We start from the raw sequence: 27,651 nt of genomic DNA on the forward strand, positions 1-27,651 counted from the left end.
CTTGATAAGGCTTGGCTAGCTGGTTTTCCACACTCGAGCAAGTTGTGCTACGCAGGTTAGTGAAAACAATATAAATGGAAGGTGGAACAAGGCATAAAATAATATGTGCAACAGTTAATGAGGTCTCTAGAGAGGCTAGTTCGTCTTCCACATTCAAGTAAATTGTGCTAGAAAGGCTACAAGAAACAAGAGGGACATGAACCGGATTTCCAGAAGTGCACAGACAAGGAGACTGTCATTTTGAGTTCTGCACTTCATTTCGTGTCTTATTCCATCCTCCAAGTGTCTTGTTTTCAGTCACCTGTGTAGTGTAACTTACTTGTCTATGCATATTGCTTGTGCTTCTCAGGAAAGAAAACTGTGCCATATTATGCGCTTTTATCTTCTAGTTTTTCCCGTGCTCTCTGCTTGTGTAATCAGGGGGCATGCCACCATCTGGGCCACCTCCACCAACAGGCGGCTACTGGGGAGGACCGGCATCGTCGTCCTGGGGTGCTGGGGAAGGAAAACCCTGGCAATCATCAGTGGGTCCACACCAGGCAATGCCGGCTGGGGGAATGGGCCCTCCCACAGTCGCTTCCATGCCACCCATGGGAGTATCGGAGAAAGAGACCTTTGACTATGGCCATGTTTCTTCAAGCCAGCCGCACGCATCCCAGAGCTACGATTACAACCATGGCGGTGCTGAACAGTACGCCCAGTACGCACCCCCACCACCACTCATGGACGTAGGTGCAGCTCAGTCATTGCTCCAGCCAAATGAAGCAGGCACCCTGTGGTTATATTGTAACACTGTGGAGGATCTTCAGGCATAATTCGCTGTTTGAAAGTGGTAGCTCTGTGAAGGGTCAGCACACACCTACATTGTGGGGGGCTGATGGGACTGGAATCATTAAAGGCTTATATATATATATATATATATATATAAAATGAAGGCATGCTGCTTCCTCTGGAACATGAGCCTATGCTACAGGTGCCACAAATTGTCACTTTAAATAACTTTTTCGTATCAATTAAAAAACCTATTTTTGCTGGCTGTTGACACGTTTGCCAACTGATTTTTTGGTCTTTGAGGGGACTGTGATAAGAGTTCAAGCAATGGGAGCAGTCTGAAAAAAGTGAGTGTCAGAAATAACCCTTACGTAATACCCATCAAATGAGACCATTGTAAAAATTGCAATTTGGTTTGCCAAGCATCACATGACTTGTTGATACTCATTTGTGAAGTGTTTGGCTTCTGTGCAATAACAACTGCTTGAGATGTTGTGGTAGTTGTGCACTTTACATTTGACTTATCCTGAAAGACACTGCAGTCTCAATGCAGTAGTCTGCAAAGGGTTGTGCAACCACACTGTCCACAGCAATGATATTTGCAACTCACTGTGTAAGGTAATGTGTAAGAAGTCTAGCAAAACAAAATGCAGTAAAAATATTTATTTACATTGATACAGTGCCTTTGTGGGATTTGTGGCGATGCTGCAAAGAAGTCGAAGTAATGGAATATGTCCTACCTACTCCCCCCTTTCCCCCCCGCCACCCTTATGGAGAAAAGATATCTGAAAAATCAGTTGGCAATTGTAGATATGAATACTTCGTGTTCACTGAGAGAGAGGCACATGGCAGTTTAAGGGAGGCCAAGAACTTCGTACATGTTTGGGCCATTTACAGGCATGCTTTCTGGTAAAGTGCAGGACATAGGAAATTTAAAGAATTGTGTGGGGTAGGACTAGTGGAGCAAAGCTTGGACACAAGCTCATGCTAAAAGACAAAAATGTGTTGCCTGCAAACTTCAGCGACATTTTTGTGGTTTTCTCGCAGAGCTATCCAAACACCGGGGACCCTTACCACCAGTACTGGGGCATGGGCCAGAACTCTTGTGCACCGCCGTTCCTGAGGAAGGAGCGGTGCGATGACAGGGAAGACATCCAGGTTCCCTTTTATGAAGAGGAGGTGCCACAGATAGGTGAGCTCTTGAGTCTCTTGTATTTCAGCCATTTATGAGCAGCTCTGATACGTCTGCTTATACCTTGCCTGAGAACGTTCAGTGCCTGAGGTCACTGGATGCACACTGCAAAATGATTCCCAGCTGAAATCGAGTTACAGACTCCTCAAGAAATGAGACCCAACATTCTGCTGGTACATTTCGTACTGCAGACAGCACAATCTCCTTTCCTGGTGTCTGTGTCCTTGTTCTTTGCTGGCAAGCATTTTTGCAATATACTTATGGCTTGTTCTAAAATATTACCTTGTGTCATTTCAGGCTTTAAGTGCAGGAACAGGCAGATTAACATGGAAATTCCCATGTCTGTTGATGTCCTAGATGCCGCAAAGCGCAAAACCTTGCCTGGCTGGATTCGTGAGGGCTTGGAGAAAATGGAGAGGGAAAAGATGCGCAAGCTGGAACGTGAAAAGGAAGAAACAGAGCGACGTGTAAGGCTCAGCAAGCAAACTGAAGATGACGACCCATCAAACACGAAGTCAAAGTTTGTAAGTGAGCTATGCGCACCATGTCCAGTGCGTGGTACGGATATTATACACTGAATATTGCTTTAAAGGTGTGCAAATAGGGATTTTTAAGACTGAATCAAATATGAAACGAATAGTTTTCAAATAATGAACAGCTGTTACCACAATTAATATAGACAGTGTTCACATCCTAGTAGCCTTAAAGTTAGCAAGTACAGTAGAACCCCGCTGTTACGTTCCTCACTGCTGCGTTTTCCCGGCTGCTACGTCGTTTTCATCCGGTCCCGGCATAGCTTCCAAAGGATCCAATGTATAAGGAACCCCGCTGTTACGTTGTAGCTGTGAAAACGTTCCCGCATGATACGTCGCAACTTAGCACCCCGAACCCGCCTGGGCTAAAGTAGACAACGCGCTCCAACCGCCATTTTGGCTTTTGACGAGTTTTGGCTGGGCTTGGCCGGGCTTGGCTATGGAACTGGCTGCAAGAAGCCGCACGCCAGTTCGAGAGGCCGCATGAGGCCGCCACTAAGTGGCCATTCGTGAAAAATGATCTTACTATCATCACTGTGATTACGATCACCGCTTGGTTGTTGGACGGGTCGACTCACGGAGGAAGGAAACTCGGGAGAGGCCCTGACGTCACTCTTTGTGAAGCTAAAGTGAAACCGGAAGTTGGCGTTGCTCGTGGCGTTGCTCCGCCTATCGGGCCTGCTCTCCTCTCTTGTTTACGTTTCTCCCACGCCGCGCTGCGCGCGACCGGGCTGCTCGGACGCGCGCGCTCCGCAGCAATACTAAACAATCGTTAGCACGTTAGCATGATTACGCCAAAGAGGGCAAAATTTCCCGCGGATATTCGTTCGTCCGTTGCCATTGCCGTGGCGCGGTGACGACAAGGAGCACGAGCCGCATGATGCCGGGGAGTTGCCAAATCCTAGCTTTGGAGAAGCCGTCGTGGCTCTCGACCTCCTCCGCAGGTACGTCGCACCTCACAGCGACGCTGACAGCAATGCGGCCTTCCAGGGTATTGAGAAACGTGTGGCGATTTATAGCGAGCGAAAGAAACGGCAAGCCACCATTCTAGACTTTTTTAAGTCCTAAGCGCACTCTGTGGAAATAAATTGTCTATAGTTGAAGCTGCACTTTTTTCATTCATTTTCGGAGCTTTCCTCACTGTTGCGTTTTCCCGGCTGTTACGTTTTTTTCCCCCGGTCCGGTGAAAAACGTATGAATGGGGTTCCACTGTATCTGTAATTCCAGTCACGTTATGAAGCATTGTTTATTAAAAGCACAAATGATGCTTTAGGAGCATACAATTAGTGTAGTTTCTTTGCGTGCACAGAACTCTTCAGAGAGTGCAATTGATAGCTGTACATATAGCCTGTAAAGTATGCCTACCAAAGTGACATAGCCTACCGTATTTACATGATTGCAAGTCGACTCGAGTGTAAGTCGACCCCCCATATCGCATGTGGCAGGGGGAAAAGAAAGAAGAGCTTATCCGCGGGCGCATTCCATAACGAAAATTTATTAGTAGCTGCCATGGTCATTGCTGCTACGGTCCCACAGCACGTCGTCGTCCAGCGAAATTCCACATTTGCATACATAAGTGCATTTGCATGCATACATAAGTCCATGCCTAAAGCATCCACTTACACAGAGCCACCAGGGAGGCTCTTTTGACATGTCCGGTTGACGTAAGTTTGCGGTCTTCTGCCGCCAGCCACTCGTACTCACGGTGGAGCAAGTCCTTAAAAGGCGAAGATCCAGGCTTGTCTCATGACCATGTCGCACGTCACTGGCAAGGACCGATCATGCATTTTGGCGACGTACTCCGCAGGCTTGGCCTTCAGCTCCGGAAAGCGTCCCAATGGCCCACGGAAACCTCTTCGCTGCCGTCGCCACTCTCGCACCACCCATTAAGAAACATCAAACTTGCGGCCCGCTGCGCAGTTATTTGTTTCTTCAGTGTAGAGGATGGCAGCCCTCTTCAACACTGCTGTGAACGAGTACCGTATTTACACGATTGTAAGTCGACCCCTTTTTTTAAATTTGAAAGTCTGAAGTTGGGGGGTCGACTTACAATCAAAACCGAAACATGGCCCCGCCAAAAAAAAGCGATACCAACGGGAGCTACAACGTAGTTATAATTTTATGTTTGCTCTATGGCCCTACCCGTATCTTTTCGCTATCCCGCGTGTTTGTTCGCTTTTCGGAAGGGTTTTTCAACATTTTTGAGAGTTTTACAGTGCATGCAACACTCATGGGGGGGTGTCGATAGTTGATGGAAGCGCCGCTGTTCCCATTTGCGGCTGCACCCTCAGAACGGCGGCGCTTGCGGGGAGTATCGGTAGTTCATGGAAGAGCAGACACCGCTCGCTGGTTTCTCTTTAAGGCATTAGTATTGGCATGGTATTGGTTTGACGCGTTCCACTTGACTGCCGGCTACGTGCTACTTCTATGCTTCCCCAGTCGTCATGAGTGCTCCAGGCCCACTAATCGTTCGGCACTCGTTCACAGCAGCGTTAAAGAGGGCTGCCATCCTTTACGCCGAAGAAACAAATCACTGCACAGCGGGCTGCAATTTCGATGTTTCTAAACGGGTGGTGCGAGAGTGGCGACTGCAGCGAAGCGAAATTTTCACCTGTGACGACAAGTGAGAAATTTCCCACGTGCCAAAGTCTGGACGCTTTCCGCAGCTGTAGGTTAAGCTTGCGGCGTACGTCGCTGAAATGCGTGATCGGTCCGTGCCAGTGAAGTGCGACGTGGTCATGAAACAAGCCCGGACCTTCGCCTTAATTTTAAGGTTCTGCTCCGCCGTGAGTACAACGAGTGGCTGGCGGCAGAAGACTGCGAAATTACGCCAACCGGACCTGTCAAAAGAGCCTCCCTGACGGCTGCGTGTGGTTGGGTGCATTTGGCGTGGGCTGCTGTTCTGCAAGATCTCCTGGTGCGGTCGTTTGCCAAATTTCAAATTTCGCTGGACCACGACGCGCTGTGGGACCGCAGCAACGATGGCGATGGCAGCACTAGTGAAGACGAGTAGCCCAGTGACCATGTCAGCTACTAATAAATTTTCGTTATCGAATGCGCCCTCGGGTATGCTCTCTTATTTTTTTTTTTTTTTTCGGTCACGCGATATGGGGGGGTCGACTTACATTCGAGTCGACTTACAGTCGTGTAAATACGGTACCAACTGTTTAGTGGACTCTGAGCACTCACGACGACTGAGGAAGCATGGAAATAGCACGTGCCTGGCAGTCAAATCGAACGCATGAAACTAAAGAGCTACAGGAAAAGAGAAACACGTGAGCGATGTCTGCTCTTCCATGAACTATTGATACTCCCTGCAAACACCACTGTCCTGAGGGTGCCGCCGCAAATTGAACAGCGGCACTTCCATGAACTATCGACACCCCCCCCACGAGTGTTGTGTGCATTGTAAAACTCTAAAAAATGATGAAAAACCCTTCCGAAAAGCAAACAAATGCATGGGAAAGCAGAAAGCTACGGGTGGGGCCGTAGAGCAAACATAAAATTGCAACTACATTGTAGCTCCCCTGATATCCCGTTGGTCTCGCTTTTTTTGCGGTGCCATGTTTCAGTTTCGATTGTAAGTCGACCCCCCCCCCCCCCCCACCCCCCCACTTCAGATATTCAAATTTTAAAAAATAAGTTGACTTACAATTGTGTAAATACAGTCAAACCTCGATATATCGAACACGGATATATCGAATTATTGCGTATATCGAACAATTTTTATATCACATGAAAAATCGCATGCATTTTTAATTCTTTATTTCGAACGGGGCCGGATGTAAAATGGGTATATCGAACTCCGCCGCCCCAGACCAAGTGCGCTCTGTTGACATGAGGCGAGCTTTCCCGCAACACCTCGAAGATAGCGGCGGCGCGATCGGCGTTCCAGACTGCTGCGTACGACAGCTGCCCACATCGGTTGCGCCGAGGGCGCCATTTGAACGTAGCGGCGTACACACGCGGCGGCTTGGAGCCAGCACGGCCGCCGCGATCACGCGCGCACCTATGCGCGCACGGCGGGGCAAGCCGCCTCGATCACGCGCGCACGGCGAGGCTTGCCCCCGCCGTGCGCGCGTGATCGAGGCGGCCGTGGAGCCAGTTGGAGCGCTTTGTCGGTGCTGAGCCACACATCATGTGCATTGCGGACTTCGTTGGCGGTGACGACTGCACCGGAACAGTGGCGGAGTTAACAGACGTGGAGATCGTGGCAGAAGTGACTGCTGAGCGGCCAAACGAAGACGCTGCCGAGGCTGATCCAGCAAGCGCTGATGTTGCCCCGCTCCCGACTGCAACTGAGGCTGTAGCTGCTTTGGCCGTTGTACGCCGCTACTGCGGCGCAATAGAAGGCACTGGACTGTCTATTGTGGACCGTTTGGACTATGTTGAGGACGCCGTGGTCAAGCACGCGGTTGCCAATATGAAGCCGGCTACGCTGCTTCAGTACTTTCAGCGAACTAAATAAATACTTTGTTTGAAGCTTCATGTGAGTATCTATTGCGCCACGATTGGTTCATTGATTGATTTGCGCTAGTTTTTGACGCGTTTTCTACGTGATTTTATATATCGAATTCTGGCTATATCGAACTATTTTGCGATCACCGCGCTGTTCGATATATCGAGGTTCGACTGTACAGTACTCCACTGCGCAAGTTCTCGTGTTTTATGTCTATACTACGCCCGTGGGGATAAAAATTTTCCTGCTTTTACTCCAATTTTGTTTCATTGTGTGCATTGGACATTTTTAAAATATTCAGTAAGTATTAAAAAAATATTCGTATTTACGAATAGAGATTATTTGATTCGAAGACTGAATCAAATATAGGACACTACTCGATTTGTTATTCGAAAGTTTCGAATTTTCGCACACCTTTATATTGCTTATTAAATAATAGCGCCAGGTATATATGGATCTTGCGATGAAACTGCTTGGTCATTCGCACTCAAACTGCGAACAGGTGTCGTAACTGCAGTGCTGGGCAAAGATACTTTAAAATTGTATCATGCTACAGATACAAGATGCTAGCAGATTAGTTGTATACAATATGATACTTGCCATTTGTACCTTAAGACACTCCCATAGAGTAAACTCCTCATATGGACCACTGCAGCTTTTCAATAGTTTGCTTGCAAATTTCTTAACTTCTGCAATGACACCTCGTTCCTTTCAAATTTTTATGAACATGCAAGCATTGTTCTAAGAAGGTACTATGCCACGGTTCCGCAACATTCTATATAAATTTGTGAAAACTATAATCAGGCCCGGTACTTTTGCGTGATCACTTTTGTGGGTACAATCGAATTCATGTGATTTGGCACCGGATGTGTCGCTGTCTAAAGCCGATAGCGCTCATTGCACAGTGCCAAGCGCGTCGTCTGTAGGAAAAGTGCCAGATGCCACGTCGTCCCTTAACGCCGATGCACCGGGTGCTGTGTCAAACGAAATCTCGCGAAAGTGATCGTATCCCCGAAAATGATTGCTCAAAAATATCACCTCAGATGAACGGAGGTGCGCAATTTTTTCATGCTACCTTTGTAATTGGGATGACGTAATTATCTGTGGGCTACTACTAAAACGGATCAGCATCTTATTTTTCAGCATGTTTGATCACATCAGGCTTCACATTATGCACTGGACAGATTGGCATGAATTTCGAAGTATTTCTTATAGTTTATAAACAAAATGTTGCTCTGCAGACTTGGTTTTTAAGCAGCATAAGAGGACCTGTACAGTGGCACAAAACGTTTGCACCAATGTTCATAGTGTAAGAAACTGTGTGCTCCTGTGATTATAGCAGACCCGCTGTGGCTGCTTAGTGGCCTTGAAATTGCACTGCTAAGCACGAGGTCGTTAGATCAAATCTCGGCCACAGCGGCTGCATTTCGATGGGATCGAGAGGCAAAAATGCTTGTGTTCCGTGCACTGGGTGCAACATTAACAAACCCCAGGTGGACGAAATTGATCCGAAATCTACCACTACAGCATGCCTCATAATCAGATTGTGATTTTGGCATGTAAAACTCCAGAATTAAATTTTTTTGTGATGATGGTATTTCAAAATGCTCGGCTTACATGTACTTTGTCACCGTCAGACGATAAAATGACATGCAGTGTAACAGCAGATGATTTGACATCCAAGATAGCATAACAACTATCAACAGTCATGGTGAGCCCTTCAATATAAATTTTAAAGTATAATATTATTACAAACGATGCAGCAGATAGCATGTATTGCATGCATCTGGAAATAGCACTAGCCTTACTCAACTACTTATTTGCTTTATTCTTTGAAGGCATTGGAAAAGCATGGAAAAATGCTGACTTGCCATAGGCGCAAAGTTTGAATTTCTGCCGGTGGTGGGGGCCGTTGGTGGGCCCGACCAGCTCTCTGAACCCTATATATAGATATCGCGGATGTATTGAACACGAAGGGGATCGCGAAATAGTTCGATATATAGATAATTCGAAATATAAAATATGCATGTCAAAAGCGTCTCTAACAATTCCACATATCTCAAGGCAGTTTCCTGATGTCGTGACTAACGGGAACTTAACAATCTGTGCCTCCAAGGCACGTAAAAAAACAAAAACACAGCGCGATGACCAGAGCACTTCATTTCGAAAGAAAAAAATCTGTGACCTTTGCTTGCTTTTTCTTCTGCACCATCAAGTTCATTAAGCTGTCCTCAAGCTTGTTGACAGTGTCCAAATGAGAAAGGTCAGCTCCTTCCATTGTGCCTCAACAGCGGCGAATAACGCTGAAAGCTGATGTAAGTTCAGCTGCAGTGCACGGTGGTTGGTCCTCTTCATCGGAACCTTCGCCGCTGCTCGAGTCTGCGTCCTCATCAACCATGATGTCTGCCACAATCTCCGCGTCAGCGTGATTCGCTACAGCTTGCTCGCCGTCATTAGCACTGACGAAATCGCGTGCTGTAACGACGCCTGGGATGGCGCCTGGGAATGCCGAGAGCTCGCGAAATTTGCTGTCCAGGCATCCGGCGTCATCGTCTTCACTGTCAAGACATCCGTCGTCTGCAGCTACCACAAAGCCTGCTTTGCGGAAGCAGTTCACAATTGTGCTTCATGTCGTTCCAAGCACCAGCCAGCATTTGAATGGCTCCGAGGAGGTCCACCTTGAGTTCGATTCCTAATCGAAGGTTGATTAGGAGCCTCTGCACCAGTCGTCGTCTGTACCCAACCTTAAACGCTTTCACAATGGCTTGGTTGAGAGGCTGAAGTTTTGCCGTTGTGTTTGGCGGCAGAAACTTGAGGGTGATCTGCTTTAATGGGCAGACGACATGATGGGCCAAACAATTGTCAAGAAGAAGACACTTTGCAGCCAGACTTCTCCAGTTCGGCATCCCACGCCTGTAGCCACTCAACGAAAAAATTGCGTGTCATCCAAGCTTTCTTTTTGGACGCGTATCGAACCGGGAGGCCTTTCGCGTTCGTAAAGCAACGTAGCGACCTGCTCTTTCCGATAACAAACGGCCGTAGTTTGCATGACCCATCCATATTTGCAGTAAGCAAAAACAATACGCACACATTGCTGTTCTTTCCACCATAACATGCAGTGCCCTTCAGATGCAGAGTCTTGTTTGCCAGCATTTGCCAAAACAGTGCCGTCTCATCTGCATTGAATATTCGCGACGGCGAAAAGCCGTCGGAAATATTTGGCCACTCTTCAGACAACCACTTCTCTATGTGACTTGTGCTAGTCGCCTCGCTTTCGCCCAAAAGGGTCTTTACGATAATGCTGTAGCGACTCTTAAATAGCTGCTGCCAACCAGTGCCACCAGTGAAGCTTTCTTCTCCGAAGGCCACAGCAAACCATTTGGCCTTCTCCATGAGTATTGGGCCATCAACAGGTATGTTCTTGGCACGTGTATTCAAAAACCAGGCGTACAATGCCCTCTCAACCTTGTCAAAGGTTGGGACACGCACACAACACACTCCAGTGCGACTGGACTGCACTGCCTTCAGCTTAACATCGGCTTTGTTCTTGAGGATCATACTCGGGGTGTTGCGAGGAATTCTGAACGGCACGGTGACCGACGACTTTTTCTCGCCAGCCTCCACTCGTCGAATGATGTCCGCCTTTGTTGTAAAATCCAAATTCTTGCGTTTTTTTGTGGCGATGGCTCCAGAACACGTGCCAAAAGCGGAAAGAAAAACGCACTGCACCACATGAGTCTCAAGCCTTTGCATTGGCCTCGTGAATAAAAGGAACAAAGCGAATCGAAAGATGCATTGCTCTGTGTCTCCGCACTACCACAAGCCCAAGCTGCACTGACCTTGTTTGTCTCGCTGCGCCAGCGGTGTCAGCCAACCAAAACACAGGAAACGGGCGCCTGCGGTCAGCGTGGCTTCTGCTTCCCGCTTCCCTTTCACACCCAATCACACTCCAAGTGCTCCTCGTCGCGTGCCTTTTACCCACACGCCCCTTTCTCAGAGTGCAGGGCGGTGCGCGTGAAGATCGCGGGAACGTCGCGAGATCTTTGTGAGGAGAAGCGCACTTGCAGGAGTGGGGTATGGTGGGAGAAGCGCACTTGCTGAGGCGCAGCTCAGCACGGAGTTCGATACATCGATATGCCGGTGCACGGGAGTTCTATATATGCGAACAATAGCGCTATACTTTTGCATGGAATTCCCAAGGGGATTTTTCAACTGTTCGATATAGGCAATAATTCGATATATCCGGGTTCAATATATTCGGGATCGACTGTATTCCATGTACTTGAAAAAACTTCGTGTGACCTCGAATTGTTAATTGAAGTGACTGCCTTAAATTAGAAAATGCAAGACCTCATACAGTCGAACCCGACTATATCGAACCCATCTACATCGAATTATTCTATATATCGAACAATTTCTGGACAAGGTATAGTTTCAATGAGTATACATAGCAAAAATTACACTTCCATCGAACAAAAATAGCAGCGACTTCTGATATATCGACGTCAAATGTCGGAAAAGTGCTCCCAGAAGTTGGCTTTCCCTCGCGGTAGCGGGGAAACTCGGCGGCGCGGCTCCATCCAAATGCTCTCCCTACCGTGACCATGCGCATCGAGCGAGCCGTCGACACCCCCTGCAAAAAATGATCCTGGCCCACCCGCAGCCCTTGCTCAGACAACCAGTCAGAGGCTCTTGTGCCCTCGTCGTGCGGGATGGCGAAAGTGCGAGTTGTCTCGCTGCTTTTCTGGTTCATGGTGTGTGCGCCTTGTGAGCCTTCTCCTGCAGCGTTGCTGTGATGAAGCGGCGGAATTTGCCTTTTGTCGTGAAGCTCGAAATCATAAATTGGGTCGAACGCGGTGAGAAGTTAGATCTCCCCGCAGTGTGCAAGATTCCGAGGAGCACGCTCAGCATGATCTTGAATAAGGGGGTGATTAGGGCTAAATCGGCCAAACTCTCGACCCGGTGCCCGTGGCGCCCAATGCATATGCACGGCCGTGTACTAGTGGTTCACCCGAAATTGCTTCAGCCGTGCCGGTTTTCGGAAGCTTGCTCGGTGATGAGTAAATTCTGATGAATGTGACGAAGCTGTTGCCGGTGTTGCTGAAGTTTGGAGCGAGCTGTCAGAATTTCTGGAAGTTGTTGACGGATCAATGGTAGACGAGTTTGTGAGTGCAAATGATGGTGTCGCGACCACGGGAGAGCCAGAAAATGAAGACTACATTGCCAACATCGTATTGAGCACAAGTGAAAGTGGGCACAATGAGGAAAGCGACAACAGTTCTTTGCCCACATCCTCCGAAGTGATTGGTGTGCTCACACTAGTCCGGTGCTTCAGCGTGAATGCGGAAGGTTGCGGCCTCAGCTGCTCCCGACTCTTTAGACAATGTGGAGAAGTGCATGCGTCGCAGGCAGCGAAATTGCCCAAGCAGAAGAAAATGCAGGACTATTTCATGCGAAACTGAGCTAGTTTCATCAATAAAGTGATTTTACAAATGGTATGTGCTTTTATGACATCCAATTATTTAGCAGGCTTATATCGAATTATGCTCTATATTGAACTGATAGGCGTTTTTCTGCGAGTTCGATATAGCCGGGTTCGACTGTAGTAGGAAACTGTCACAGCCCAAGTCCTCTCACACCACCAAGAATCTGGCGTCTCTCAGTGGTGTAAGCTTCCTTCGTGTAATTGTCGTATACTTCGCTATGACTAATGCTGCTTCGCCTTTTCGGTGAAACTGCAGCCTCTCTCTCTTTCTCTTTCACGTTTTTTTTTATCTTTTCCTTAGAGTCTGAGCATAAGTGCTGCTGCGTTATAACCTGTCCTCTAGCATAGACCATTTAAAAAGTTTAGTGAATTTTGTTTATTATCTTTATTGACCGTGTCTTCTGTAACTCAAGCTAGTTGGCCACATACTCTTCTAACAATTATGACGATCACTTTCAGTTTCGGTTAGCTCCTTTTGGTCATATAGCACCATACAGCATGCTATTTTTACAAGAAAATAGAGGCAAGCGGGCAGTTGCCATTCGGTAAAACAGGAAAGTGCTGAGTTTCTTGATTTCACTGTGTTGATGCATTGTATATGTCCCTGGCCCTGCTGTTATGTATTATAAGTGCTAGTTAACATAAGGATACCTTCCCTTGTAATCACTTGCTTGCCTTCTATGACTGGGTATTTTATTGATTTTGCAAGAGGTGTATCTTGTATCTCAAGATGCCCAATACTTCACTCGATATATTGAAAATAAAGATACAGATACAAGACTTTTTGAATGTATGAAAATACAGATACAAGATGCCCAGAGTATATTAAGGTAGTATCTAAGATACATGTAGCTTCAATACTGCCCAGCCCTGTGTAGCATGACGTGGTGCATGCAACTTAATGCCACATTTAGGTGCATTGCTTTCATGTGTTATCCAGAATAAATCAGAAATGTATTGTCTGCAGAGATGCTGAACAGAAGAGTGCCGATTCCGCCGCCATGAAACTGTGGTGGTGTGATTTGTCATTGTTAGGGGAAACATAGTTTGTGCTGTGTATCGCCGTGCAGTGCAGTGCCTGAACGTGACTAATAATAATTGCCATTCATGTTTCTTTTTGTTTCTTTTTTCCCCTTTGTTTTACTGCTCACTTATGTCGCTGTATAACGTGACTTTTCAATGGAAAATCCAGTTTTGAATGATCACTTGTCCTGCCTCTTTTTAATGCTTGTGTCTTGCTTGATCTCACAGCATCTCTTTTTCTCAAAATGAGCTTTGACTAACTCACCTCTGTCACCAGATTGCTACATTGCTTCATGGTGTAGCTGTCGACCAAGAGCATGGTGGTGTGAATTACATTCTTTGGTTGACTGATGTATTCAGATGGGAGGGGCATGTCCTTACTGGATTTTTTCTCTTTTAGGATTCTGATTCTGAAGATGACAAGGATGCTGTTGACATGTTCAGTGAAGGTGGTCGTGCAAGGCTGTCACCAAAAAGCAATGGTGCTCCACCGCCGCCACCACTACGCGAATCCTCACCAGAGCCAGAGCCTGCGCGAACAAGGGAGGAGGATTTCAGATTCCAGACTCCCGAAGAGCAGCATCAGGAAATGGTAAGCTAATAAGGGACCAACCTCAGTATTCTTAATGGAGCCTCGAATTGTAAGTTATGTCTAGGCTCCACCAAATGGAGCATACCTCCGACCCTCATCTGAGGTAGGGACTGTGATTCAGTAATGCTCATACTTGTCAACTTTCAAGATTTTATTCTGAAACGTCTGATTTGTGGAGCTTGTTAGCAATTGTCGTATTGACACATATTTGTTTTATATTTTTCATTTGTATCCGGATTAGGGTAAATCTTGTTTCAAAAAAGAATCCAAATACATTGCCCACCAATTTCTTTATGTTGATAAATCTGACCTGCTTAATTATCGAGCAGGCCCTTCTTGGATGAACATTTCTGTTTTTCAGTGACGCAGATCACTCTTGGTGTGGCTATAGAGCAGACTGCCTGTAGTCTCCTGACATAACAAAGTCTACACATCTCTCTTTTTTATGAACAGTCAACACTTTCAGTAATAAATTTCACCAAATTTTAGTGTTAGCAGACCTGAGTGCTCCTGGGCAGTTCTTATGGCGAGTTTCTTGAGAAATAGGTTTTTGGACCAGTGCATTTGAGACATCTTTGCTTAGGCGTTGCCATGAGTGTCATTGAAGTGCGTTGATCGCATCAGACGAGGGGTTATGCTGTGATTTGTTTTCCTAAGTTGAGGTGTAATTTTGAGGGAAATAACTTTTTTGAATACGGGATTAAGGTAGCACAGAGTAATTTCATGCTAGATACGCAAAGACTGTGTGATGTTGAGAGAGCATGACATATTTGAAACAATGTGTTCTTGTATGATGCCTACTAGTTCAAAAGTGAAATAACTGACAATAATCATGGTATACGTAGTAAGAAAGAGTGTTGGCAAAAGATGTGGTGAAGTACAGCTAGCATTCCTTATTTCTTTTTTTTCTTTCTAAGTAGCATGTGTGATCATGAGCCTGTATGATATTTGTCTCTTTATTAATTACCTTATTGTGTTGTTTCTCTGGCTTCTAAGTGGTAAACTGTCAACCAAACTTGGAAATATTGCTGTGTTTCTTTAAAAAATTCATACAATTTTTACTTGCACATCAAATTTCTGCCTCAAGTAATTTTAATATGTATGCTGCTATCGTAAACACTATCCTAAAGAAATCAGTTGGGTAATTATTGTTCCTTACGATTAAGGAGGTTTGAAGCGTTTTCTGAAGCCCCCTCCTTGATCCAACTGTGCATTGGTGTGTTATTACGCATGCAGCTGAAGTAATCGGTCATTATTGTAGCCGACATTTGTGAGCACATGCTGTGTGCTAAGGAACGGCCCTGTGACTTTTTCAGATGCTGAAAGTGCGGAGGATGCTTACTGAGTTGTTGCTCGAAGTGACAAATGAAGAGATGCACTCCTTGTGCCAGGAGGTTTTCCAGAAAGCAGTCCTCAAAGGTAGCTTCAGTGTAGCATTGAAGTTGTGTGTAGCAATCAACGTGGAGCAGCTCTTGTGCATTTGTGAAGGATTTGATGCGCATTCAATTTTCAGAGTGCATTCTTCTTGGTTATTAGACCTAGCATTATTGCAGTATTCTTGCTTGTTTGTATGCAGTGGTGGAACAGCTGCACCAATTGCTCCCTCATGCTCCAAAACATTTAACAGAAAATTTCGCCAAATGAAGCATGAGAATGAAAGCCGCCGTTTGTAGATCCTGCCTTAGTTGTAAAACTGAAACCAAAAATTTTAACCACGCCACCATTGTTGTTGTCATTGTGGAAATCAACGAAGTGGCCATAGCTATGAAAATAACCAATGCTGTCAGTTATCCATTTGCTGCTTCTGCAATTTTATTGCATTTCTGACCAATGTTCCATATGTACTTCTGCTGTGCGGTCTTATCTTTTGTGCCCTTTGTGCTGCTGTTTGACAGTACTCATACCAGTGTGGCACGGAGCTTGTTCAAGGAGGATGTTGAATAAAAAGGAGACTCGGATAATGTCTGGTCGCGCATTGTTTAGCATAGTTGTTGGCACTGCCACTTCATCTTGTAATACGTGTACCCAACTGCTGACATATAGATTTCTTATGATTATGGACTTTCCTTGAAACTCTGCATGGTTGGAAAAGCAGATTCTGAGGTTGAGGTTTTGATCAGCTTCACATGTTCCACGGCACATTTATATATAGTCAACATCCAATTTTTTGGACTCTGTAGGGACCGTGAGAACGTCTGAAAAATTGGGCAGTTGAAAACAAATGCATGCCTTTAACTGCCCTCAAGGGCTCAAATCACCACAGCCACGTTAGAAATAGCTTTAAAGGCCTGCCAGTACAAATAAATAGTGTCTCGGTGCTCCTACTGTGACAGGTGACGGCGGGTGCTTGCGTGTTTATTTGGAACGCTTTTTATGTCATTTGACAGTGGCCCCTTCGCACTTTTGGTGCGCTTCACTGCAGTACAATGCATATGCTTTGCTGAGTAACACCGCTATATTGTGGCGAAGCTGACTTTCGGGAACCGGCATTATGCAACATTTTAGATTCTTGCCGTCCTTTCTGCACCATCGGTGAGGATAATGAAAACAGAGTAGGTGCCATTACCAACAGTGGTGAATCCTTTAAATGAAAAACACGGCACTGAGCAGCAGGAAGCTTGACAGCGAACATCAAAGCAGTTAGGCCAAATGACAGCACTGAGCAGATCGGTATGCTCAGATTGGTACGCGATAGCGCTGGTTCAAGGCTGTGAGATCATCAATATGGCAGCGATGGTGGCTTAATTTAACGCCGTTTTGAACGTGCTGTCACAGCAAAAAGTTTGAAAAATTAGGCGACAAGGGTTTCAATGTCTGATATTTCAGGCATCCGAAAAAGTGGTCGTTCATTGTGTACAGGAGAGAGTGAGACCACAGGGAGCTTTCCCAAAATGCCACAATAATATTGTCAGTAACTTTCGCGTGCATTGGCACCGGACGCTGGCTTTACTGACACTGTGCCAAGGCAGCTTGCTTGGCCCAGAGTCAAGACAACTGACCCTATTGGAATATTTGAAGCCAGTCGTCCAAGCATAACAGTTTGCAGACATCCATAAAGCGGACACTGCTACTTTCTGCATCGTAAATAATCCTGGACAATTTCACATCAATAACAGAAACTAAACTGTGGAAGAGTGCAACTGTCATGTTTTTAGAAGATGCCCACAAATGACTTCAAGCTTGTACGATGGTGAGCTGAAAGCTTTACTATTGCGCAAGCTTGAAGCAAGAGTTTTTATAAAGCCGCGATCGCACTGAGATGCTGTGGGCTCGCATGCTGCCTTCTAAGGGCGCCGTGCATGGGCTGCTCGTGTCTTCTCTGCTCGTGTCTTCTCGTGTCTTATCATGTTGAGCAAGGCCACGATTAATACGCTGTGACCACATTGATCCATCAGTAACAGCGTTCTAAATGAGAAGGAAAAAGGAAAGACCAGCTCACCTCTGCATGTGTGAGCTACAGTGAAGTGCTAGCGAGCAGTTGAGCAAGGGCAAGTGAGCGGTGATAGACAGAAAGAATGGCTAGAGATAAGCAGCGAGCGCAGCGTGGCATTTGGTTCAGCTAGTCAGCTGCAGCCATGTGAAAAACGTGTGCAGGCGATGCTACGGAGTTGCCTTTTTCCTGGTATTTTCAAAGTTGAGATTTCGAGATATCTGGAGTCTGGCCCAAAAAGCTTTTCGAGAGGAAAGGTGAAAAACACGGGGGCTGGCACCACGGGCAGAAAAAAATGTTGACTTGTCCAGTATTTAGAGTTAAATAAGGGTACTTGTCACTGACAACCAAAAGTGCTTGTCACTGCGCCAAATTATATTTTTGCCTGTGCCAAGACCTGTACACAAGGTCAAATGGCTGTTCCACCACTGGTATGGAAACTGTAAACTAAAAAACTAAACAGTAAATCTCCGAGTTCATCTTGATTATTTGACAATGTTGGACAAAGGCATCCAACTTCTTGCATTAGGTATTATGTGGCAATATATTTTTTAAGTAGCAAGTGCACCTTAATTGCATCTGAAAAGCTTGCTTCACGAACCTCTTGCTTTGTGCCAAACAAAAAGCTAACACCTAGTTTTTGTGCAGATGTCTGCTGAACCTCATTAATTTCGAGATCTATAATTTGGCAGAATGCTCCAGTAAGCAATAAGGTGAAAGTTTCTCTCTCACTACGATTAGTGAAGCAGGCACAATAGTTAAGAAGAAAGGAAAATATTAAAATTTGTGTAGGATTATTTATCCCCCTTTTCAGCGCTGCACGTTGTATCAAGGCTGTGAGGAAAAGAGAATGAACACAATGTGAAAGGACTGTATTTTTTTTTTCTTTTACCTAAAATTGTTTGTAACTGCCTTTCTGTAATATAAGGTATTATTTAGCTGTAATGCTAGAATGTGGGGCTGTATAATAATAGGAAGCCTGGATGTCATTTCCTTTTGGTGTGTGTGTGTGTGAGTGTGAGTGATCATGTTTGTGGGACTTATGGCTATGATATCAAGTGAGCTGAAATGTATGCAGTATAGCTGGTTCTTGACAGTCTGAGGAAAGTGACTGCAAATGTCTAGGCTGTGTTTTCAGAAACTGTGTGTGTGTTGACACATCTTGTCTTGTGTCTGTGAACAGGAGACTTGGTGTTCCCCTGTGTCTAGGTTGTGTTCTCTGTGTAGTGCACTAAAATGGTTCCCCTCTGCTGTATTGCTGCAAAAGCTCCTGCCCGCCAGCTCAGATCCTCCTCCGCTTTGGCAAATATTACCGGTGGATTGGGTAAGTACACTCTAGGCTGCTGTCAATGCAGCATGTTACATTTTGCAGGCTTATCTGGTGCATTCACACTTTGGGATTTGGTGTCGAGAAAAATGCTTTTTGTGTATGTGTGCACTGCAATGCCATATATATGCTTGTGTAAGGGCCCCACTTATATTTTCTTTTCCAATTTCAGCAGGGTGCGTCACTTCAATTCAGTCCCATTTTTGGTCCATGAAAGCAAGAAAATAAAACACTTTTTTTGTCTTAGTAATGGCACTCTATCCGGCCTTTGTCTGCAGATGTGCCTGTTAATAGTCCATCTTAATTTGTGTTGCTGCTCCTAGGACGCAGTTTGCGAGCACCTTTAAAAAGGCAGTCATCCTCATTGCTGTCAATCGCATTAGAAATGCCTGTAACCTACAGGTAATAATGATAATGTCTGAAGGCATTGTATGCCACATTTTCAAGATCCAGGAGCAGACATGCTGTTTGTTTGCCACCTTACTTTCTTCCCACAATATATGGGCTGCCAAGTTTGGGGTGTGTGGCCCTTACACAAGTATACTATACAGCATACAGTATTTTTCAGGAGTGTGTACTGGGCTGAGTGAACATTCTGTCAGCCCCGACAGAAAAATATGGCGAAGTTCCACTGTGTTTGCTGAATATTGAGAACTCCTAAGCTTGGTGCATCAGCAATCAAAAAGGTTGGATAGTGCAGGAATTTTCACTACAGGAAATATCAGTTTTCTGACACCAAACCCAACTGTGAACATCTTGTAGAGGAGTTCTGGCCTCAGTTCCGGGCAAGTTTGCTGTTGCCTTGCCTTACACTTCAATTGTTTTAACACGAGAATCGCTCACTAGTCTGGTAGCAATCATTAAACTCTTAAATTATATGTCAGTGTGTTAGATAAGTTTTTCAAATATAGCTATAATCTATGTGCCAAAATATTATAATATGGTTTGGGTAATGCCTTAACAATGTAGCCAACGTGGTTCATGTGGATTACAGTTGAGAAAGTGGTTTTGGGGTAATATTTTATGTGCCCAAGTGGTAAAAAAATAGAGCGCGCAAGAATTAATGGCGAATTCAGTGAGGCGCAACAACCCACCTCTTGTTTTTGCCTGGTTTCAATCTTTGGTGCCCTACCATTTTATTCCGTTACTTTCATTGTAAAGTTGCCCTGTAAATACAAAGAAATGATGGTTTCAAGTTTAATCCTCACACGTGGCATTACTTTAATCTTATGCTGCTCACAGATAACATATAAGGTGACTGGGAACCAGAAATAAGAGCAGTTGAAGGTGATATTGTGCATATTGTGCATATTGCTTACTGAGGGTACCATTTGCTACGAGGAAAGGCATATAGAATCGTTTGCTTGGATTCCAAATGCAAGCAGCATCTTCTTGGAGCTGTCTCATTTTGTTCCTTATGTTTTCACAACATATAGTTGTTGAGTTTAATGGCAGAAAAAGAACAGCATCAGAAATGTGGTTGGTTTCTGCAGTCAAGCAAGCACCTTGCTAGAATGTTTTATGATGTTAAAGCAATTACTGTTCAGAAAGCAAGACCATTCAGGAGTTTGCTATCTTTCATTTATCTGTGTCTATTAAGGCCAGTAGTAGAGACATCTGATAAGCAGGGCTCTGTGGGCATGACCATTCTCAGGCGGCATCAGCGGTTATGGCAGCGACAGCGAGTCGAGCAGTGGTGCTGAGAGCGGAGACGACTCTGAGGAAGAGCTGCAGCGCTCTATTCGTGACAAGCGGGCCGCGTTTGCCGAGTGGGAGCACCAGGTGGCTGAGGAGCTCGATGAAGAGGACCGTCAGCATGAGCGCCGGCTGCAGCAGCAGCAGCAGCAGGCAGCTCAGAAGGTAACGGAAGACGGGGGCGTGCGTAACAGCAACAGGCCTGGTGAGTAGATTGGTTATTACTTCAATGCTGGCTTTGCAAGTTCAGTGGCCGGGGGTATGTGGGCAGTGCTTCTAAATAACACTACTTCTGAAAGGAAACTGGCAACAATTGCATTTATCACCATTCTGCATTTTGATCTCATTTTATGCACCATGATGCATTCTGTTGTGTCACTGAAGACGAAAGCCTGTGTTGGCATGTTGTCTCCAACAGGAAGACAGAAGGGCATGTCAATAGGCTCATTGGAAAAAGTAATAATAATAATAAAGGGATATAAATGGTTGCACATTATTGCTGACTGCACTGCTTTTGTTGCATTGGTCTTCAATCCCTGTTTGTCACAGATGTGGATTAATAACTGTTTCATCAAAATGTGTTGCAAGTCCTCTCAAAATTGAATCAGTTTTTGCTAGGAGTTTGCGAATACTTAAATATTCGATTTTGAATTGAATAGCGAACATTCAAATAATTTTATTTGCAAGTCAAATATCTACTTTTAATGTTCAGTGAAATACCCTGCCGGGGTCGATGCCTTGACATGCGAGGCTTTCCCATAGTGTACGATATCTTTCGTTTCGACCAGGTTGGAGGGACTGATCGAAACGATTAATGCAACATGGACAGAGGGAACAACAAAATCAGCGCATATGGAAAGCACGAAATCGTGTGAAGATTGGGCCGATTAGCCGCAGGAGGGCACACAGATCATATCGGATATTGTTCAATAGCGTTTACGCATGCAGGTTCGTGCAGTTCACAAACTTGGCACGCATGCCGACTTGCGTCACATCAAGTTATCGTGGGCCTCCTGATTTGACTACTACAGGTAGCAAACAATGCTAAAACTGAAAGTGAAAGGGCACCCGTTCTTTACCATTGGCACTGACTGCAGTTGACCCGTGTGTCACCGATGATCGTGAGGACTGGTGACAAGTCAGATGATGGTAATGAACTGATGATAATCCACAGAAACCAGTTGCTATCAAGATAGAAAAATCCTGTCTGTAAAAAACCTAAAAGCATTATATTCTTAGTGATAGAAGACGGCTGTTAAGCATAGTATGGCTAACTGTTAAACTGAAAACCTCATTGGTATATGGGGCAAGATAACTCCCCTATTTATTGTATCGCAGAGAAAAATTGATTGATTTTATTCAACAGACTATCTACTGATAAAAAATGTTCTCCAGACCTTCATATACAAACTAAGCTGTTATCGGTGCTGGCGTACTAATTCGACATTTACTTTATTTAATAAGAGCAGATCATACTATACATCTTGGTTCCTAGGTACCTAAGTTATTGATAGCTAGCAACATTCTTATATAATTGAGTAGCCTCCTGAGCATGTGCAGCACCGTGTTCTTTTGCACAAAGTTTGTAAGCATAAAGTGCGGTGGTAAATTTTCTGATATTCAATATTCAGTTTGCTATTCGGCTTCTTTTTCTTGGTTCGATTCGATATTTGATTAGAAATCTATATTTAGTGCACACACACCCCGACTTTTGGCCCATGGACTCGGCACTATCTGTACCACAATTCATCATTTATATCTCAGGTCTGCATTACATGAACTCCTGTTGACTATGGATGCCAAGCAGAATTTTGATCTGTGCCTTAGCAGTGAACCTCGTTACTTAATACATAGAGTTTCTAAATAAATACCCTAGAGGGAAATGTGGTGCTAGTGTCTACGGGGGCTCTCATGAGCGTTGCCTCAACCTACACGGGAATGATGGCAAGTACAGGCTTCGGATTGACTTCGATCTTTAGACTAGTGGCGTTTGCTTGCAGCGCAGTAAACAAAGCTATACTCAAATATTATCGTGTAAAATCTAATTTTATTTCTGCAGTATGTTATACAGTCGAACCCATTTACATCAATTTATTCTATATATATATCGAACAATTTCTGGGCACGGTATGGTTACAATAAGTATATATAGCAAAAATTACGTTTACATCGAACAAAAATAGCAGCGACTCCCAATATGTCGAGCGGCTGAAAAGTGCCCCCAGAAGTTGGCTTTCCCTCGCGGTTGTGGGGAAGCCCGACGGCGCGGCTCTGTCCTACCGCTCTCCCTACCGTGACCACGCTGCTTCGGACGAGCCGTCGACACCCCCCCCTGCAAAAAATGATCCTGGCCCACCTGCGGCGCTTGCTCAGACAGCCAATCAGAGGCTCTTGTACCCTCGTCGTGCAAAATGGCGAAAGTGCGAGTTGTCTCGGTGCTTTTCTGGTCCATGTGTGTGTGCCTTGTGGGCCTTCTCCCGCAGTGTTGCCGTGATGAAGCGGCAGAATTTGCCTTTCGTCGTGAAGCTCGAAATAAAAAATCGGGTCGAACGCGGTGAGAAGTCGGATGTGTCCTTGCAGCGTGAATGATTCCGAGGAACACTCTCAGGACGACCTTGAAGAATAAGGGGGAAATTAGGGCTAGAACGGTCAAACTTGCGCCCCGGTGCCCGTGGCACCCGACGCGTAGGCCGTGTACTAGTGGTTCATCCGAAATCGCTTCAGCCGTGTGCTCGGTGATGACTGTAAATTCTGATGAATGCGACGCAGCCGTTGCCGGTGTTGCAGATACTTGGACCGAGCTGTCACAATTTCCGGAAGCTGTTGACGAATCAACAGTGGACGAGTATGTGAGTGCAAATAATGGTGTCACGACCACGGGAGAGCCCGAAAACGAAGACTACATTGCCGACATCGTACCGAGCACAAGTGAAAGTGGGCACAATGAGGAAAGCAACGACGGTCCTTTGCCTACATCCTCCGAAGTGATTGGTACGCTCGCACTAGACCGGTGCTTCTGCGCGAATGCGGAAAGTCGCGGCCTCAGCTGCTCCCGACTCCTTAGACAATGTGGAGATGTGCGTGTGTCACAGGCAGCGAAATTGCCCAAGCAGAAAGAAATGCAGGACTATTTCATGCGAAACTAAGCTAGTTTCATCAATAAAGTTATCTTATAAATAGTATGTGCTTTTATGACATCCAATTATTCAGCAGGCTTATACAGTGCAGTCCACTTATAACGATACCACATATAACGATATATCGGTTATAACGATGGGTCGACATGAGAGTGTCATTTTATGCATTAGGTCTATGGGGAAAAAAACCATTTATAACGATAGGTTATTCACCGCATATCAGATATAACGATCAAAATTTTGCAGTCTGGACGGCGTTTTCCGTGCCAAATAATCGTAACGTTTGCGTTGCTTAGTTTCTTGAAACGAACGATGTCGAGACAAGGCGATGTTTACCTCCGTAAGTTCGTATCTGCCGCCATTACCGCGCAGCGCGTCTCGCCCCGCCCGCGCACGAGTAGGCGCAGCCAACGTTGGCGCAGCGCGCCACAAGATGGCGCTAGCTGCTTCATGCGCGTCGGCCACAGTCGCTCCGAAAGAGAGAGAAATAAAAAAAGAAGCGACAAGCAAAGCGGCGCGGTGGCGCCCGTCCCGCGTCTCTCTCGCGATAGCAGGCTGACGCCACCGAAGCAGCGTGCAACCAACGGTTCAGCCCAGTTCGAAGATGTCGCCGACAACGCGCAAAGCTGTGTCGCTTGACACGAAGATGGATATTTTGCAGGACTCTCGATGCGGCTTCAAGGTGAGCGCCCTCGTGAAGAAGTATGAGCTTGTCCAGTTAACGATATCAACCATCTTGAAAACCGGGAGCGCCGCGATTGTGAAGGCAGGAGCTATCAGCGGCCATTCCGATCAGCGGAAAAGGGGTTGGAGACCTTTGTACGCCGATGTTGAAGAGGCGCTTTACCAGTGGTTCATCACCAATTGCTTCAAGAAGGCGGGCTTTGTGCGTAAGGACGAACTTCCCCAACCCGCTGAGACCGACCCGGTGGAAGTCGCTGACATAACCGAGCTCTGGGAGCTCGTTCCTACTGGTGACACAGGTGGTGTGTCGAAGGAGGAGTTTTTGACTGCAGACAGTGCTGCCTCGTTCTGCGATGAGGTCACCGACGAGGCGATCGCCGAAGATGTGCTGTCTCGACAGACAGCAAAGTTGTGCAACGGTGGCGACGGCATCAGCGACAGTGACAACGAGATCGACAGTGGCTCCTTGACCCCGACCACGATGTCCACGCAAAGTGCACTGTCGTCGATCGACTCCTTAATTGATTTTATGCATGCTAAAGGATTGCCGCCAGTGTTTGCGCAGCAGCTGGAATCCATGCACACCGCGGTTGTGAAGCTGAAGTTGCCGCAAAAGCAAGTGCAGATTTCGGACTATTTCGGCGCGCCTAATCCTTGACACGGTCATTGGCACTAGAAATAAAGTTTGTTTTTCACGGCCTACTGTATACATCATCTATTCTTTAGAGCAAGTAGCAAATTCGAGTTCAGAGCTGCAAAGGTAAAGAGCGCAAACGCGTTTAAATTTTTTTTTTTTTATAACTGCAGTCCAGATATAGCGATCATCGGTTATAACGATCATATTTTTAGTCTTTCTTGATATCGTTATAAGTGGACTGCACTGTATCGAATTATGCTCTATATTGAACTGATAGGCGTTTTTTTGCGAGTTTGATATAGCCGGGTTCGACTGTATAATGTACAACATGCTACATAAACTTTGTATGACTTTGAGATGGAAGCATGGTTTACTATGGTTTATCACCTGTACACATTAGGGTATGCATTCTTGTGCGATTCTGTTCCCGATTTAACACCAGAGAATAATTATTTATTTATTTTTGTAATAGCAATAACAACCGTGCATGTATTATATAAAGATACTCATCAAGTATTTATTGAAATAGAAATGTTGTATTGTGAGAAAGTGTGGCGCCCTTGAGCGGAATGCTACAAGTGTCGTCTGCTACGACGCCTGCTTGCTGCAAACGCAAGACTTTTCTCGCAGACGACAGGCACTTGCAAAATCGCTCGCTCTTTCGAAAAGCTGCGTCGGCTGTCACGATTGCTGAACGTCTTCGAGTACTTTTAAGCACATCTGCTGCAGTGCTAGCTAGGACGCTAGTGGCCTCCTACGAGTATGCTTCATCATATTTTATATTGACGTACCGCTTCCGAAGCATTGTGGCGGGGTTTTGCACTTACCCATATTGCGACACTAGACTAAAGCCAGGAAGCAGCAACCTTTCCTACCACAAGTAAGTTTGTGTTCTCAAAGTCCTAAAACACGCATTTCAATGAGCACATAAACTAGCAACGCATAATGAAGCCCTCAATAAAATTTGATTGTCAAGCCGCTAGAAGTACAACTGTCTTGTATCAGTAGTGCCTTCTTTTTCCTATCCTGAATTTTCATAAAGCATGTAACACTACAGCGCCAACCTAACACACTTAACAAACCAAGGTCCAAACGGTCAAAACATGTTCTTTCAACGTTTACGATGCCTCGCTTTCTCGTCAGGGCTTAGACACCACACCGCGACACAAATGTCGTCCCAGCCACTGGCCCAGCACGCTATTGCCACTTCGAGCAACATAACAAAGGCAGAGAGCTTTGCGTTGCACTGTCCCACTGCAGGTTATAGCAATTGCGCTTGGAGCGAAACCAAAACTGCCAAAATATACTTGTAGACTAGTTCGCCAGTCAACAGAATGCTAATCCGAAGCCTGTACTTCCCATCATTCCCATGATGGTTGAACGATTGCAGTGCCAGATTTCCCTCTAGGTATACTAATATGAAACTTAATATGAAGGTAGAAAGGCGAAGGGTAACACAGATGCGTAACTGCTACTTGAACTTCCTTGGCCATATGCTGGCTCTGCATGCCCTGCTTATCTGCGCCAAGCTTATATGTGGTGTGAAATCGCTAGAACATGCAAAGCTGGCAGGTGGACAGGATGGTAAAGGCACAGTTAAAATTGATCTAACGAAACCTTATTTTACAAAGTTCGCGATATAATGAAGAGATTTCCATTCCCCAGCTAGTACCTATAAGGTTCAATGTTGTCATCAACCCGAATTAAAGAAACTAGCTTGAATTAATGTGATTTAATGAAGCTTTTCCAGAAATAAATGAGTAAAAAAAGCTGTGATTTCTTTCAAATTTCGACGCAGACAGGTTTTTCTTAGATTGTGCACTCTAATGCTATCGCATTAAAATAGCTAGGCACCATAGTCACGGCCCTACCTTTATTTTGATGAGGCTGCACGTCGTGGCCATGCACAGAACAATGGCCTCGGCAGTCGCTAGCATTCTTAGGTACGAGATGGCGCTAGGGGTGGTGGTAGTTGGGCCACCTTCGCAGACATTTTGCCCGTGCAGGCATGGGTTAGCGGCAAATGAAATGCTGCGGTACCTTTTGGGTATTGCTACGTTAACAACTTTAGATTTCAAAGGACCGAAAAATCCTTCACTCAATTTTCCAAACTTCCTGATTTAATAAAATACCTAATTCGAGTGTGGTCATCACTTCATTAAAATGAGATTCAACTGTATTGGTAAACAGTGGCACTTCTTGGAATAAGACCTTGTTCCTTACCATTAAAAGGGCCTCTGAAACTTTTTTAGTTGTACCAGAGAGGATGGCTTAGAAAATAAAGCACACTTTTTCTCACAAAAGTATAAAATTCTACCCTTATCTGTGAACATGTGGCCATCCCCTTCAAGTTGTATATTGTGCTGTTGCAGCTATGCACCGCTTCCTTAGGCAGTAAGTCGTCCAGAGGTACTAGTGCTATCTATTTGTGAACATGGCCAGCTGCACAATATCAGCCAACTAAAGCACAATAGCCCACTGTATGTGTGTTTGCATGCATGGAAAGTGGGCAGGAGGCCCCTTGGCAAATAATGTAGCTGTACATTGAATACCAGCGTAATCCCTGCCAAGTCATCAAATTATATGCTTATAGGCAGTGTGCTGCAGAATACAGTCTTTTACCAGCTCACCATTGTAGATAGGATAGGAAGACTAAAGCAAAGTTCACAGCAGCAGGCCTCTATAG

The 27,651-nt window shown here is 45.5% G+C and overlaps 1 protein-coding gene across 4 annotated transcripts in view; it reads left to right on the forward strand.

Moving 5' to 3' along the window:
- Positions 1-27,651, forward strand: part of LOC126521324 (uncharacterized) — a 41,343-nt gene that overhangs the window by 7,401 nt on the left and 6,291 nt on the right. For 2 of the 4 annotated variants that reach the window (XM_050169995.3, XM_050169993.3), the window contains exons 4-10: positions 421-728; positions 1,819-1,963; positions 2,261-2,487; positions 13,864-14,055; positions 15,372-15,474; positions 18,753-18,809; positions 20,467-20,712. In XM_050169995.3, coding sequence (XP_050025952.1) covers positions 421-728; positions 1,819-1,963; positions 2,261-2,487; positions 13,864-14,055; positions 15,372-15,474; positions 18,753-18,809; positions 20,467-20,712 — 1,278 coding nt within the window. The remainder of the gene's footprint in view (positions 1-420; positions 729-1,818; positions 1,964-2,260; positions 2,488-13,863; positions 14,056-15,371; positions 15,475-18,752; positions 18,810-20,466; positions 20,713-27,651) is intronic. The other 2 variants (XM_055065910.2, XM_050169997.3) reach the window with 2 other exon arrangements.

This window comes from Dermacentor andersoni, chromosome 6, assembly GCF_023375885.2.
Source record: "Dermacentor andersoni chromosome 6, qqDerAnde1_hic_scaffold, whole genome shotgun sequence".
NCBI classification, from domain to species: Eukaryota; Metazoa; Arthropoda; class Arachnida; order Ixodida; family Ixodidae; genus Dermacentor; species Dermacentor andersoni.